We start from the raw sequence: 14385 nt of genomic DNA on the forward strand, positions 1-14385 counted from the left end.
GCTGGACTGGTTGGCATGTGAGACCTAGTCCTTTAGGGATAATTCACTGCTGATAAAACACTTGTATTAAAATTACAGCACACGCCTAACACCCTGAAATGAGGCTCTGCCCCTATATTATGCTACTCTCAGATTAAATAGCAAACCTGCTGACGGTTTCCCTTTAAATGAATGAATGATTGCATTTCATAACATTTATTTCTTACGCTGGTCCCCAGCTGCTGCCCCCATTAAACACCATAGACAGAACACGGTTGGGATGGTATTGCTTTTTTATTTGTCTTTGAAAAGGTGATGCTGCATTACATACAAAAATAGTCTGTACACAATGACTTATATTACAAAAGAGTGCAAGTAACAGTATGAGAATTGTGAGGAGGATACGCCGGAACCGGTCTATGGATGGTCTGGAACACAATGACATGGATGAGAAAATTGAGAAAAAATAAACAAACAATACAAAGTTCCTGAGGAAGGTAGTGTAGATGGGTGTGAGGTTTCTATGGTGGTCAGTTTAGTCATGTAGTCAAGCACTGGGTTTCGTGTGAAGAGTGATCACGGGATTAGACAATCCTGAAATCATCCACACATCAACAAGGAAGTGTATAAGCGTTCGATTACATGGGGGCACCACAGATTACTAGTCCTGGGGTCCTAAGATTCCTCTTCATGACTAGTGGAGTCTTCTGTAAGAAGTGATGTTAGTAAGGATTCCATACAAAAAAAATCACAGAGTTTAAAGAAACAGCTGAACAAAACAATCCAAAATTAACAGCAGCTCAAGCCTTGTTTGTCTTTGGAAAGCGCATTATGCACGTCTGTACTAGGTATTAAGGGGGTATTAACGATTAACACAAATCCTGTGAATGGTTGATACAGGTTTCTTGTGGAAACAATCTTTGAAGGGTGTGTGTGTGTGTGTGTGTGTGTGTGTGTGTGTGTGTGTGTGTGTGTGTGTGTGTGTGTGTGTGTGTATATATAGACCTATGAATCCCTCCAGAGCACGCACTGTTTTCTGAGCCAGGACCGGAGGGTATACGCGAGTTGTACATACTTCCGGCCAGAGCACGTCCACTGGGTAAGCCTTCTAGTCAGCCATGCCCACCCGGCGGCTGCGTCACTAGACAGGGCGTGTCATCACACAATAAAAGTGTATGGAGCGAGGCCACTAGACAGGCCCTGGCTGGGAGTATGTATAACACACCCTCCGGTCCCAGCTCAGAAATGGGCGAATCCCCACAGCATACAGTACGTATTCATAAGTCTGCAGCCACACAGAGTGACTGAAGACTTATTGATTTGGACCAGAAAACCCCTTTAGTCACACATGGAAACATACCAGAAACAAAAGGGAAAAAAAAATGAAAAGGCTTTCAGACTGTTCAAACCAAGCCCAGGCGCTAGGTCCACCCTTGGCGTAGCTGAACAGTTCTGTGAACCTACTTGTTCTCCATCTATTGCTGCTCGCTTGGATTCCTGAAGTGACAGAGCTGTCCATCCAGTGACAGGCGTGTGGAGATGGTTGGAAAACAAGTAGGTGGGAAGGTGCACAGAACAGCACAGCTGCGCCAAGGTGCACAGAGCGCCCACACTGCATTTAAACAGGGCTGACACTGATAATAAATCTGTTCTGTACCTTAGAAATGTTGGCATTTCCCTGACCAGTTGCCACAGCTGTCAGTTTTTTTTTCAAAAGTAACAGTAGTAAGAATGGCCATACTGGCTAGCGATACTGTAAGGAGGCTGCACAGACTCATCTATTCTTGCAGTCATTATTTCCCCCCCAAAATGGCTGCTACCGAGGGGACAAACAAATCACGAGCTTCAACTACAGCAATCAACTTTGGTTCAATAATGAAAAATCCTAATTAAAAGTAACTGTCCTTTGCTCTAAAGAATCAAATTAAAATCCCAGAGCTTCCCTGAATCTGCTGACATTTTCCGCTGTGTACACTCCACTGCAGAGATATTCACATGTTTCTTCTGGAGGGCGATGTGAAATCTCGGTTTTGCGTTTCTTCCCAGTGTTCTCTGGAAGGAGGGGTGAAAGTACAAGACCCCATATGCTTTCAATCACTGCTCATCAGCCAATTTACCAGTCTGTCAGTCTCACAAGCTGCCGAGTTGTGATTAGTAGCATCTGGGGTGGGGTGGTGAAAGCAGCGCATGCATTTAGAAAATAATCTGAAGAAAAACACTCAGTTGAACAGCAAGCAGAGATTTCACATAATGGACCCCAAAATCATCAAATATCACTTTCTACAGTGGAGAAACGCAGCACAAAACAGAAAAGGCAGAAAAGGGAGAGCTCAGGGATTGTTTACAAGGTATTTTACTTAATTTTTTTTGAGCAAGTGACAAGTCCTCTCTAAAACCAAACCCATGATAACGCAGCAGACCTTTTCAGATTTTGTGAACTGTGCAAGAAAAAGAAAGTTTCCATTCAAAATCAATTTGATAGCTTAGGGGGGGACGTCGGGGAAGTTTTTAAATAGAACCTTGAAATTAACGATAATTTACGTTACAAGTCTCCACAGGAGACATTTCAGTATCTAATTTTCAAGATAATAAACAAAAAGAGCAAATCTGCATTGATAGCAGGGCTGTGAATATCAGAAAGCCTGAAAATCGGAGGCCTTGTCAAGTCCGGGAACATTGACGTCTGGACAGTAAATGAGGTAATGTAAAGCAATACGTGTTTTTTTCCCTTCTCATGAATACACAGTTACGAATTCGAAGACATAAGAAGTGATACAAAACAGAATGTGAAACTTCGTTACAATCACAATACAAAACGATTTTTTTTTCCCCATTTTTTAAATATTATAGTTTTGAAAAAACATACGAAAAGCAAACACTTACAGAGTCCTGCATCTGCAAAACCCCCAAAGCATATATTTTTTTATATATAATTTTGATTTTTTTTCTTAGACAAAAAAAAACAAAAAACCACAAATTAAACACTAAAAGCTATAAAACTGTATGTAGATCATCATGGCAGTATGTGGCATAGGGGGGGAGACCCGTATTATTCTATACCTTTGGGGGAAGTGTCTCCACTTCAAGGCGTCCTCAGTAGATTGCATTTTTTATTTTTGACAGTGGGACAGAAGACAACATAAAAGTTACTGATCTTTATAGCTGCAGCATCACTTGCCAAAGATGGACTGGATCAGAAGACAGAAAATACAAGTTTGTTTGTTTTTTTCCCCACGCAAGTCTTTGGCGCTACTCATGAGCATCCTTAATGTGATCAATCCCCACAAAGAAAGCCAGTGTCCATGAGGCTTGTATTATACAGAAGTGGTGATGCATTCAGTACAGCTATCTATAGTCACTGGCATGGACTGACCTCAGTTATTGCTTTACATGATACGTAGTGCGGTTACCGGTTTAGAGTTAGTCTGATAGAGTTTTTAAAGACCCGAATAGTACTGGTTGGCACAGGAGAAGATGCATCTGGTAGCTCTTTACTGGGAAGCCTCTACAAACAGATTAAAACATCAGGTTGATGGTAAAACTTAAGAAAACAATCAACGGTGCAAGTTTATAGATTAGCCCACAAAATATGCATAGAAGAGAGAAAAATGAGCCACTAAAGGAGGAGATCTTTCTGTACATAGCAGTCGTGGAAAGAGAAGCACCTTGTATTCACCCCTTGTGAAGTCACAGGAACATTCACCAGTGGGAACATATAGATTTTATGGATAGTACCTGTGATCTAGTGCGGTCGATAGTAGGAATGGGCATTGTCTCTTCAGCAATTATTCTTTCCTGGAAAACAAGAGGTTTAAGGGAAAAGGGGAGGGGGCAACAGAGACCCCGTCATTCATACATTATGCCAAAAAAAACCAAACAAACAACTAAGACGCTCCTGGCATTTTTTACCTAAATATATCAGAACGCCTGATATTCTGTATATGTGCATGTGTGTATACGGTACTAGAACTATATTCTATACATGCTTGTGTTTGTATAGCCCCATTATCAAAAGTCACAAAGCCCAGTTACATGCTTAGAACGCCATGCTTACCACAATTTTTCTTGTTTCCTCCTTTCCAGGAATAGAAGGACGCACAAATGCAGAGTCAATCACGCCGAGAAGCTATAAGGGACAGGTTATTAAAAGAATATCAAGTGATTATCCATCTTATATATAAAAAACCCCAAAGTATACAATAGTCCAAAATAACAAAAGTAGTATTAACCACCCAACCATCCGCCATGCTGATTTCTTCCTGCCTCCTCATCTGTATCACATTCACCCAGCGCTAAACTGCTGATATGAGATGTGATCACTGCAGCCAATTACCCGCGGCAGTGTCGCTCGCCATCGCTAGAGCTGGGTGAACCAGGGAGGTGTCAGCACAGGACTGATCAGGTAAGTACCCCCTTTTATCATTTTAGACCATTGCAAGTCGTAAGGAAAAAAAATAAAAAAAGTCAAAAGGCTTGGACAAGCCCCCTTTACAGGACTAGTGATGAGCGAACGTGCTTGGATAAGGTGTTTACAACCATGCTCGGGTGCTACCCAAGTGTCTTCAGGTGCCCGAAAATATGTCCGAGTCCCCGTACCTGCATGTCTCGCGACTGTTCGACAGCCACAACACATGCAGGGAATGCCTAACAGCCGATAGGCACGCAGGCGCGGGAACTCATATTTGAGCAGAGTTCGGTCCGAGTGTCATTAGCATAATCGGACAGATTCTCTTACACGAGGGAACATACGGTCGTCCCACCCCGGCCTAAAAGAAAACACTAAACCAAAATTTGAAAAAAAAATGCTGAATTACAAAAAAAAAAACAAAAAAACCCCAAACTAAAATTACATGATGAAATAAAATTTCCTACTCTATGCATTTGAAAAAAAAATTATATTTTTAATTTTTTTTTCCTATATAACCGATAGAGATCTAGATATCCATGTCCCCATCTAAAAAAATTATTCTTAAAGAGTTGTTCCCAAAATAGATCTTCCCCCATCCAGAATGAGCTTGGCTATTCCCTGCAGTCCCATAGTCAATGAGTGGCACGGAGGTTGAGCATGCACAACTTTACTCCATTATGTTATCACCTACGTCGTTAACCCCATTAGGCTACTTTCACACTAGCGTCGTTTTGCCTACGTCGCAATGCGTCGTTTAGGAGAAAAAAAACGCATTCCTGCAAAGTTGTCTGCAGGATGTGTTTTTTCCCCATAGACTTATATTAGCGACGCATTGCGACGTATGGCCACACGTCGCATCCATCGTGCGACGGATGCGTCGTGTTTTGGCGGACCTTCGGCACAAATAAAAACGTTCCATGTAACTTTTTTTTGTGCGTCGAGTCCGCCATTTACTACCGCGCATGCGCGGCCGGAACTCCGCCCCCTCCTCCTCAGACTGCAGAATGGGCAGCGAATGCGTTGTAAAACGGCATCCGCTGCCCACGTCTTGCAGAAATTTCACAGCATGCGTCGGTACGACGCACTGCGACGGGCCTGTACCGACGCTAGTGTGAAAGTAGTATTAATCGTCGCTGGCCCCTTGAACAGTGTCTATCATAGGAATAAATGTGCATTCAAACCTTTTCTGTATCCTTCATTCTCTTCGAAGACGTCTCCTGGCTTGGAGGATGAGTCCGCTTAGCTGCAGCACTTTTGGGGCTTATATTTACCGATTCATCATGATGAAGACTCTGGGGATGGTTGGGTGGAGACGTAGGTGGTGCGACAACATTAAGGCCTATTACTGTTGGGATGGTGCAGCCAGTGTGGCTTGGCGTCTTCATTGCTATGACATGATCAGATTCTGAAAGGGAGAAAATAAAAATTAAATGATTTTTCGGTAAGAAACCAAAATCTCTCGGAGCCTTCATTGGGGAGAGGAAAAAAGCTAAACCAAAAGCATCTAATGAAGATCTGAACAACTGAATGAAAACCAAAATAAGAATTTGTGTTTTTTGGAGGTTAAAGAGACTAATGAGGTCAGAAAGGGTGCTTCATTTTTGGACCATGCAAAATAAGGGTCTTTGAGTAGAATGTCAAGTATAGTCCCCCTATCCCACCTTTTATTTTGTGGACCAGTCTGGGGAAAAAAAAAAAAGCGGGGGGGGGGGGGGGGGGGTCATCCTTACTTGATCCAATAACAGGAATGGCCTGTCCCCATGTCGTTTGTAAAGGCACAACTGTAGGAACTTGTTTGTGGATGGAAGTGAACAGATTTGCTGGAATGTCGAATACAGGCTTCCTAAAATACAGAATATTTCACATTAATATAACAATGTGACGTACAGACAACAAAAAAAAAAAAAATTAAGAACCTAATGGTCATGAAAAGAGAATTAAATGAATCTGCTGAATAATAAGATAAGCCTTGCAAGAAAGCAGGAAATAATGTCCTGGATGTCAGACGTGCCACCAAGATGGTTGGCTTCAGTAATGTTGTACCAGTAACGAACACTGACACTTAAAGTTTTAATTTGACTGGATTTTGGGTACAGGAATTAGGAGCAATAAAAAAGGAGTCTGGATGGGAAAGGTTGCTACCATAAAAAAATTGCACGGGGTTTACAGGCCTTATAACAGCAGCTGAGTTAGATCAGCAATGTGGAGATTGGGCTGGAGCCGATGAAAGGTGTTTGGTGAACAGGTTTAAAGGAAACCTGTCAGGAGGATTGTGCTCAGTAAACTACAGAAAGTGTCAGGTTGGCGCTGTCATACTGATTACAATGATACCTTGGTTGATGAACTCAGTCTTGTGGTTGTTTAATCATGCATTTGCAGCTTTCAGTTAAAGGGAACCTATCACCCCGTTTTTTAAAGATTAGATAAAAATAGTGTGAAATAGGGGCAGAGCTGGGCTTTACATTAGAGCCTTTTTGGTGCCTTTACACCCCCGTTAGGCTGCTGAAATACCTTTGTGAAGTGGCTGTTTTGTCCTGTCACTCAAGTTGGTCAGGTCGGATGGGCGTGGTCACAGCGCTGTTTCTCCCCCAGATCAGGCTCATCATTACGTTGGTGGCGTAGTGGTGTGCGCATGTCCAAGGTCCCGAATCCTGCACAGGGGTGTGAAAATAGCAGCGATGTCCGTTATTTCATTGGTGGTCGGTGGGCGCGGCCATCTTGCTTTGGCCGCGCGTGCGCAGAAGCGGCGCTCTGCTGGCCGCGGCTTCAGGAAAATGGCCGCGGGCATCCGCGCGTGCGCAGAAGGCTATCGCGGCGGCCATTTTCGTGAAGCAGAGTTCGCATCTCTGCTTCACGAAAATGGCCGCCGCGATAGCCTTCTGCGCACGCGCGGATGCCCGCGGCCATTTTCCTGAAGCCGCGGCCAGCAGAGCGCCGCTTCTGCGCACGCGCGGCCAAAGCAAGATGGCCGCGCCCACCGACCACCAATGAAATAACGGACATCGCTGCTATTTTCACACCCCTGTGCAGGATTCGGGACCTTGGACATGCGCACACCACTACGCCACCAACGTAATGATGAGCCTGATCTGGGGGAGAAACAGCGCTGTGACCACGCCCATCCGACCTGACCAACTTGAGTGACAGGACAAAACGGCCACTTCACAAAGGTATTTCGGCAGCCTAACGGGGGTGTAAAGGCACCAAAAAGGCTCTAATGTAAAGCCCAGCTCTGCCCCTATTTCACACTATTTTTATCTAATCTTTAAAAAACGGGGTGATAGGTTCCCTTTAATGAGATTCTCACGCACTGGGGTGGCCTGTGGGGGGTCTTTATGTGGTGCTCGGCTTACATACTCATCTGTATGGCTTATGACAGGTCACTGATCCATTATGGACCTGCCCCCTATTTTACATACTGTATAGAAGAGTTTAAAAAAAAAAAAATCTTAATTAAAGCGAACCTGTCACCCCTAAAATCGATGGTGAGGTAAGCTCACCGGCATCAGGGGCTTATCTACAGCATTCTGGAATGCTGTAGATAAGCTGCCGATGTTACCTGAAAGAGGAGAAAAGGAGATTTTTGTTTACTTACCGTAAAATCTTTTTCTCCGAGCCAATCATTGGGGGACACAGACCGTGGGTGTTATGCTGCTTGCCACTAGGAGGACACTAAGTGATACAAAGAAAGTAAGCTCCTCCCCTGCAGTATACACCCTCCTGCTGGCCCTCAGCTAACCAGTTCGGTGCAAAAAGCAGTAGGAGATCAGTAAGAACATATTAGCTTACAGCATGTCATATTATATATGAGAGTATAGCATATCGGATTGTAAAAACAAGCATAAGCCAATACTAGGGTGGGAGCTGTGTCCCCCAATGATTGGCTCGGAGAAAAAGATTTTACGGTAAGTAAACAAAAATCTCCTTTTCTCCTACGCCTCATTGGGGGACACAGACCGTGGGACGTACCAAAGCAGTCCCTGGGTGGGGACAACATCAGATCAGGCTCTGTGTAACCGCTACTTACAAGTGCGCCACCGCGGCCTGCAGAGTCCGCCTGCCCAGAGTCACATCTGTGGAAGTCTGGGAATTATAATGCTTCAAGAATGCATGCGGACTGGACAAATCCGCAAACATGCAGGCGTGTCTTGTTGACGCCTGGTGCCTGGAACCCACGATAGACGGGGCGATAGGCTGTCATCTAACACGGAAGGACTACTGGATGGTGAAAGAATACACCAGGCTAAATGGCCGATGGAGACGGCCAAACCCTTCCTGTAAAAGTCAGGAAACCTTCCTCTTACCGGTAGGAAACCCAAGATACAGTGTCCAACCTTCGGAAGGACGCCGTCCTCAAGACATGCCTAGTCAGAGCACTTGCTCTGTCCGGAATATGGGGACCTCATTCCATTTTGTGGAGTGGTGCCAAAAGAGATGAGGGAGAAACTATGCCCTCATGACAGTAGTAATACAATACCACCTTGGTAACTAGGGACAGGGAAGGCTTGAGGACAACCTTGCCTTGAAGGAAATAAGAGAAAAAAGTCTGAAAAGACCCGTTAGCACCGAAGACTCGTCAGGATGAGGATATAGCCGAGAGAAAAGGGCAACCTTCCCTAATAGAATAGATCCCAATGATCTAACGGTATGCAATAGGGAAGAATTACATGTGAAAAACATCCTGCGAGGTGGTCCCTACTTGCAGTTTTGTTGCAGAAAGACAGAAAGCTACCAGCTCCGCAAGCGAACTGACGTGGTCAGTGCGGATTTCCGAGGATCACTGGGGCCCTTTCTGCTTCTGAAAAGCTTTCGGAAGTGGAAACTGGTACCACGGAATAACCGGAGCATGCAGTGCGAAGGCTCCTGGATCTCGAGGCCGAACAACAAACTCCAGTACACAGGCGATCAGTCAGGACGCCATCCGAGCTACAACTGTAGAGCTCCAGTGAAGGCGGGTCTGACGGAATACTTCCGGTGAAGTTCCCACTCACTTGAGGTGAAACCCTGACGGCTAAATATGTTCGCAGCCCAGAGTTCTACTCCTGGGATATGTACTGCCAAGATCACCGAGTGATAGATCTCGGCCCATGTGAGGTACTTTGGCCATGGTGCTTGAACGTGGGTACTCGCTAGATGATTGACGTATGACACAGCCGTGGTGTTGTCCAATTGAATTCGGATGGGTTGACCCGCCATAAGGAGTGGACCTACTATAGGACTACCCTTGAGATCTCCAGAGCAATGATCGGGAGAAGAGGACTGGCATTGGAAGTTACTAGTAACCATGGAACCGGGAGAAAAAACTCCGGATGAAGAAGGAGCTCAGAGACTATCGTCTGAAAGGCTGCTTGACTTGCTGAAAACTAACGGAGCAAAGGAAACTGCTTCCATTGTCGTCTCCGGTTTTTTTTTTTTTTTTTTTTTTGGAACCCTCCCAGCAAATCGAATGAAATGAGGGGATGAGTGAGCAAGAGCGCGAGCTCCCTGTTGAAAAACCATGACCTTGTCTGGAGGGAGATTTACCACCCTTCTGGAAGAATACTGGATCATCCTCAAAAAGGATATCTGTTGGACTGGAAATGAGGAGTTGTCTAAGTCTAGCCACCAGCCCAGGTGAGAGGGTATTGCAAGTGATATAGACGACTTAGCGTAGTCCTGCAAGGGTGGGTAAACAGTCGGTCAAACAGGGTAAGACGACCACGCCTCTAGGTGCAAGATGACAGCCGCCATGACCCTTGCGAACACCCTGGATGCGGTAGCAAGGCCGAAGAACAAGGTCGTGACTTAAATGCTGTTCACGAATGGAAAAGCAAAGGAATTTTTGAAGAGGTTAGGCATCCCGAATGTCGATGGATGCCAGAAACTGCACCTTTTTTGTTGAAGTAATGGCTGAGCGGATGAGACTCCATTCGAAGAAGAAGAAGAACCTTGTGAAAAGATTGTTAGAAGTTTGAGGTCTGGGATCGGTCCTACTTATCGTTCCCCCTTTTAGGAACCAAGATCCCTTAGATCTAGACTGTCCTGGACAACCCTTTTACTGTTGGTCGGGGCTGCGGAAACGTACGATTCTTCGTTAGTCTCCCGCTCAAAAATATGATTGACCAGCTGAACTGTCTTCAGGAAAGGGATACTGGTGTGAATCAAAGTAGTTAAGGACTCTAAGCAGGAGACCGTTGCTCTAGCATCCATGCGGCGGATAGGGAGGTTAAAGGGCTGGATGCTATTTGACAGATCGTGGCATTTTTAATTGAGGACATATCGGGCAGGGATACTGGTAGGTAACCCATAGGAGATTGTACCCGGTTAATCTGCCGAGTGGCAGAATGCGCCGCTGCTTCCATCAGGTCATTGCAGAGTTAAAAATTAGGAGCCTCGATCCACCATCCTCTTAACAAGGAAGTGGAGAGGGAAATTCGCCTACTTGCATCTTCTGTTAAATAGTGGTGATGCAGAGAGGGGTGCTCAGACGCCCGAAAAAGCGGATGCCTCTGTACATCCACAGAGTACAGGTCTCCGGGTGGACAGGACAGGCTGTCTGGCGTTAGGCCTGGGCCTTCGAGTGCCCGTCTGTTGATGGTGTGGGGAGACCGGCGCCCTTTAAAGTGCCTGTCGCCCTTAAAAATCAGACCAGGCATAGCGTCCCGCGTAGAGGCTTCTGTCCAGTGAATCGCATATCCGGACTGGATGGCAAAAGCTCTACGAGGGAGTATAGGCTGAGGGAACTAGTTACACTGGGATAAACTGGGATCGGCGGCAGAGGGCTCCTCATCTATGACCAGTTTCGGATTGGTCATGGTGCCCTCAAGACCAGGGAATACTGGTCGAGTGCCGTTAAGACCAGGGAAAAACTGGTCGTGTGCCTTTAAGACCAGGGAAAACTGGTCGTGTGCCTTTAAGACCAGGGAAAACTGGTCGTGTGCCTTTAAGACCAGGGAAAACTGGTCGTGTGCCTTTAAGACCAGGGAATACTGGTCGTGTGCCTTTAAGACCAGGGAATACTGGTCGTGTGCCTTTAAGACCAGGGATTACTGGTCGTGTGGCTTTAAGACCAGGGATTACTGGTCGTGTGGCTTTAAGACCAGAGAATGCTGGTCGTGCGCCTTTAAGACCAGGGAATACTGGTCGCGTACCTTTAAGACCAGGGAAAACTGGATGTGTGCCTTTAAAACCCGGGAATTCTGGTCACGCGCCCTTAAGACCAGGGAATACTGGTCACGCGCCTTTAAGACCAGGGAATACTGGTCACGTGTCTTTAAGACCAGGGAATACTGGTCACGCGCCTTTAAGACCAGGGGATACTGGTCACGTACCCTTAAGACCAGGGGATACTGGTCACGAGCCTTTAAGACCAGGAAATACTGGTCACGTGCCTTTAAGACCAGGGAATACTGGTCACGTGCCTTTAAGACCAGAGAATACTGGTCGTGTGACTTTAAGACCGGGAATACTGGTCATGCGGGTTTAGGTAAAATCTCGCAGCGAGCGAGAAGCGCCAATTTAGGGGGCGGAGCTACAGGCACGATGTGGGCGGAGCCTCGAAACTTCCATGATAGGCCCCAGCCGGGGCGTAAATTTCTGCCGCCGGCGTCAGCGTAAGAGTTAGGGGTGGTCACCCGTTGCTCGAGAAAATTGAGCGCTTCCGCGTCAGGCGCTAAGCGCCGGGAAAAAAGGCTAAGCCGCCTTGAGGCGACACAGTGCGCTTCTGGAGGTGCGGACTACACATCGGCCGAAGCCGGGAGCTAAATTTGTTAGCCGGCTGGAGCGTTACCTCAGGGAGGTGGCCACAGGGAAGTCTGAGACTGCCTGTCAATATCCCGCTGCAGAAGCCCATTGCTGGCAGGATCCACTTACCAACGGTGCGCGTCCCGGCATGGAGCCGCCGCGGATGTCGGGTATTGCAGCGTGGACGGTGCAGGGATAGAGAGATAAACCTCAATCCATCATCCCTTTGTTAGGGAGGTGGAGAGGAACCGTTCGCCTCCTTGTCCGCTTTCACAGTGGTGGAGGCTGCCCGGACCATGGAGAGGGGGCTTCTGTACATCCACGAAGCTCAGCCCATCGGGACCATGAAAACACCTCCGCTCCTGAAAGGGATTTCACTGCGGCCTAGTCCGGCTGCAAAAGCCGGGGACTAAATTTATGGAGCCTGCCGGTGGAGCGCGTCGGCGGGCCGCGCGCCGAATGATTGCCGCTGGCGTACCGGCCAGTGGCACCCCCAGGACCGCATCTTCCAGGCAGGCAGCGTGAGGAAGCATGGCCCCCGAGATCTGCAGGGCGCCTCTCGTCCCAGACGAGAAGCGCCGATATAGGGAGCGGAGTTACGGCCGTGGGCGGATCTAATCACTGCGGCCTAGTCCGGCTGGAAAGCCGGGGACTAAATTTTGAGGGCCTGCCCGGCGATGCGCGGTGTCGGCCGCGATGGAGCGCCGCTAACCGCCGCTGACCCCTGCTGGCGGCGCCTCTCCCCAGGGACCCGGACCGTACCTCATGCCGCCAGAACATCCTCCTGAAGAGCTCCGGAGCGTGGAGGAAAGGGAGGAGGAGGGGGGGGGGGGTATGTACTCACAGCCTCCAGATGCGCAGGTCCCCTTGACACAGTGAGTGTACGCTCTCAATCCATGCACCTTGGTGAATGGAGAGAATTCTTCTTCCAGATGGAAGTGTGCAAACGCCATATAATGTGGGCCTTGTCTGTCGGGCCCCGGAGAGGAACATTAGAGCCAGGCTCTATGTGCTCGCCGTTTTGCAGGGGGGGGGGGGGAAGGGAGATCGGAACCAAGGAGGGAACCGTCGCCCCAAAATCGGCGTGCTCCAAACGTCGCAGGAGAGGGACGGGGAGGTATACTCGCCGTGCTCGCCTGTTGCTGGTTCGGGGGAGAGCGGGTCCCATAAAAAAGGATCCGTCGCCCCCTTCACTCCGTTGAATAAAAAATAAAAATTTACAGAAAAATAAAAATAAAAATTAAAATAAGAAAGTTGGGGTCTGAAAACAGACCCAAGTGCCTCCTACAGACACTAAGCAAGAACTGGTTAGCTGAGGGCCAGCAGGAGGGTGTATACTGCAGGGGAGGAGCTAACTTTCTTTGTATCACTTAGTGTCCTCCTAGTGGCAAGCAGCATAACACCCACGGTCTGTGTCCCCCAATGAGGCGTAGTAGAAAGACGTTCGATTATACTCACCCAGGGGCGGTCCCGCTCCGATGGGCGTCTCAGGTCCGGTACAGCGCCTCCCATCTTCATTCCATGACGTCCTCTTCTGGTCTCCGCACCGCGGCTTCGGCGCACTTTGTCTGCTCTGTTGAGGGCAGAGCAAAGTACTGCAGTGCGCAGGCGCCGGTAAGGTCAGAGGCCGGGCGCCTGCGCACTACAGTACTTTGCTCTGCCCTCAACAGGGCAGACAAAGTACGCCTGCGCCGAAGCCGCAGAGACCAGAAGAGGACGTCATGGAATGAAGATGGGAGGCACCGGAGCAGACCTGAGACGCCCATTTGACCGGACCGCAGCGGACCGCCCCTGGGTGAGTATATTATAACCTCTTTTTCTCCTCTTTCAGGTAACATCGGGCGCTTATCTACAGCATTACAGAATGCTGTAGATAAGCCCCTGATGGTGAGCTTACCTCGCCATCGATTTTGGGGGTGACAGGTTCCCTTTAAAATGGCATTGGCGGCCGCGCCTGCGCAGTAGCATCATTCAGAAGGCAATAGATACTACTGCGCAGGTGCCATTATGCTTGAGAAAAAAAGATAAATTGGCTCCATCAAGATGGAGCCGCCGGCGCAGTAGCATCTAGTTGATCGCCGATCATTGCTATTTCACAGGCACCGCCGCCATTTTGCTAGAGATGGCAGTGGTGGCGGCACCTGCGCAGTAGCATCTATCGCGTTCCAAATGATGTTAGTGCGCAGGTGCAGCTGCTGGCACCATTTTGATTAAGATTTTTGTTAAACACTATTTTATGCAGTATGTAAAATAGGGGGCAGGTCAGTGAGGGATCA

At 47.7% G+C, this 14385-nt stretch overlaps 1 protein-coding gene across 1 annotated transcript in view; it reads right to left on the reverse strand.

The window, feature by feature from the left end:
* Positions 1 to 1011: 1011 nt before the first annotated feature.
* The window catches only part of PAPOLG (poly(A) polymerase gamma), a 63848-nt gene continuing 50474 nt past the window's right edge, over positions 1012 to 14385 (reverse strand). The window contains exons 18-22 of the mRNA XM_077282753.1: positions 6118 to 6230; positions 5569 to 5792; positions 4034 to 4105; positions 3715 to 3774; positions 1012 to 3484 (exon numbers count right to left, since the gene is read on the reverse strand). Coding sequence (XP_077138868.1) covers positions 3386 to 3484; positions 3715 to 3774; positions 4034 to 4105; positions 5569 to 5792; positions 6118 to 6230 — 568 coding nt within the window. The 3' untranslated portion in view covers positions 1012 to 3385. The remainder of the gene's footprint in view (positions 3485 to 3714; positions 3775 to 4033; positions 4106 to 5568; positions 5793 to 6117; positions 6231 to 14385) is intronic.

This window comes from Ranitomeya variabilis, chromosome 2, assembly GCF_051348905.1.
Source record: "Ranitomeya variabilis isolate aRanVar5 chromosome 2, aRanVar5.hap1, whole genome shotgun sequence".
In the NCBI taxonomy this organism is placed as follows: Eukaryota; Metazoa; Chordata; class Amphibia; order Anura; family Dendrobatidae; genus Ranitomeya; species Ranitomeya variabilis.